The sequence below is a fragment of the Octodon degus genome, unplaced genomic scaffold (assembly GCF_000260255.1).
Source record: "Octodon degus isolate 3935 unplaced genomic scaffold, OctDeg1.0 scaffold00190, whole genome shotgun sequence".
NCBI lineage: Eukaryota > Metazoa > Chordata > Mammalia > Rodentia > Octodontidae > Octodon > Octodon degus.
The window spans coordinates 2484884-2486696 of NW_004524766.1; the positions used below are offsets into that span (position 1 = coordinate 2484884).

Genomic DNA, 1813 nt, shown 5'->3' on the forward strand with positions numbered 1-1813 from the left:
TCACGGTCACCACCTCGGATAACTCTGGCGTGTCATCAGCAAGAACAGTCAGAGTGATTGTGGACAGTGCCTGGCCTTCCGCAAATGAAAGCTAAAAATTACAAGAAAAAATGATTCAGTTGTAATTATCACCGTACAGTAAGAATATAAAAAAGGTTGCTTTTCTTTTAATAAGGTCATAAGTAATGAAAGATAGGTAAGCAGTGTAATACGATTATACAATTAAATCAAAGGACTTTCACGTGAAAAGTATAAAAAAAGAACAAAGCGAATCCCTGCTGAATCCTAAAGTAATAGATCTTCTGTCTTCCAGATCTCCTATCCTGGACCCCACGTTTCATCACAGCACAAAGTCCTTCAGGAAAGCTAAGTGCTCATACAGTAATGTACAGCTCTACACAAAGGCTGCATACGAGTTTCAACGCTTTCTTTCTACAAAGCTTTCACCAGAATTGCTACACCACACACATGTACCACTTAACGATGAACCTGCCAAAACAGCAGAGAGAGAAAGATAAGGAGAAATGCAATCACCAATCTCTCTCCTCCATTGGTGCCCCCATTGTTTAAAAAGTGAAATCCAAATTTACTCAAAAACCACCCGAAGCCCTGCCAGCTCCCGGCATCCTCTCCCAGCGTGCTCATCTCCTGGGCACGGCCCAGCACCGTGGCAGCATGCTACAACTGCTCAGGCTGGCCACCAGGCCCGTGCCTGGGCCTCACCTCTCCATCCATGGGAGGCATGGAAGGATAGAAACCCAAGAGCTTTATTAATAAAATCAGGGGTCAGAAAACTACGGCCTGCGGGCCAGCTCCAGCTCCCACAAACGAAGCCTTACTGGAAGCCTGGCTCTGACTGCACCTCACCTGCCACTGCTTGTTCTGTCCCAGCCAAGGGAAGGAAGAGAAAGTAGTCATGAGAGAGGACAGTGAAGCTCCAGTCTCCATTCCAATGTTAGCAGAACTTGGAACTGCTGGACTATGATATGTAACTATGATATATCATTGACACTTTCTCAAGATTATAAGGGCTCCTTTAAAACAGGTCTCAGGAAAGCATTCAGGCAAAATACAATGATCAAGCTGTGAAGTGCAGGGCTCAGACAGCCCCTTTCCAACTTGAACAAACAGCTCTCTGTATCCTTTCCTTGTGAGCTATCTACTCCTCTGGCCATTCTGTTCCATTCTTAAGCCTGAGTGTCAGTTTAACCCTGTCCTCCTACAACGCAAGCTTCGAGCCTCTGCCCAGAGCCCGACTCATGCTGCTGGACCCAATCCTCGGCTGTGCGCATGACAGCCTCCACCGTTCTCACTGGGGACAGCCCGTAGCTACAAGTCTCCCCCAGAGCCACACCCTACCTTACAAGTAGCCCAAGGAGAACAACTGCTAAAATAGGGAGCCAAAGGCCCAGCAACAAACTTGGAACAACACCAAATGACCAGCTAGGATGCAGAACCTGCCCATAGGTTCAACCTCAACTGCAATGGCTTGTGGGTCAGCTTTTCTTCCCCTGTCTACAGGTATAGCTCACATGACCTCACGCCCTTTGGGCCCAATCTGTAGGGAGGGAAAGCCAACCTACACCACTCCACAACTTCCATCATCTGCACATCAGCTGGGGCACTTCACACAGACTGGTTCCCTAGTCACTGCTTCCATTTTTACCTCCATCTCACCCCCAGGTTCCCATCCCCTATTTGGCTAGTTGTATTTTTCAAACAGTATAATACACTCACAATTTTATGTGCTGAACCAAAACGGGATGACCTTTTCTTTACAGATCATTTTGGTTTTGCAGGAAAATACAATAAC

At 46.9% G+C, this 1813-nt stretch overlaps 1 protein-coding gene across 1 annotated transcript in view; it reads right to left on the bottom strand.

Moving 5' to 3' along the window:
- The window catches only part of Adgrv1 (adhesion G protein-coupled receptor V1), a 479349-nt gene that overhangs the window by 347273 nt on the left and 130263 nt on the right, over positions 1-1813 (bottom strand). Inside the window, exon 53 of the mRNA XM_004644067.2 lies at positions 5-91. Within this exon, the coding sequence (XP_004644124.1) occupies positions 5-91 (87 nt within the window). The remainder of the gene's footprint in view (positions 1-4; positions 92-1813) is intronic.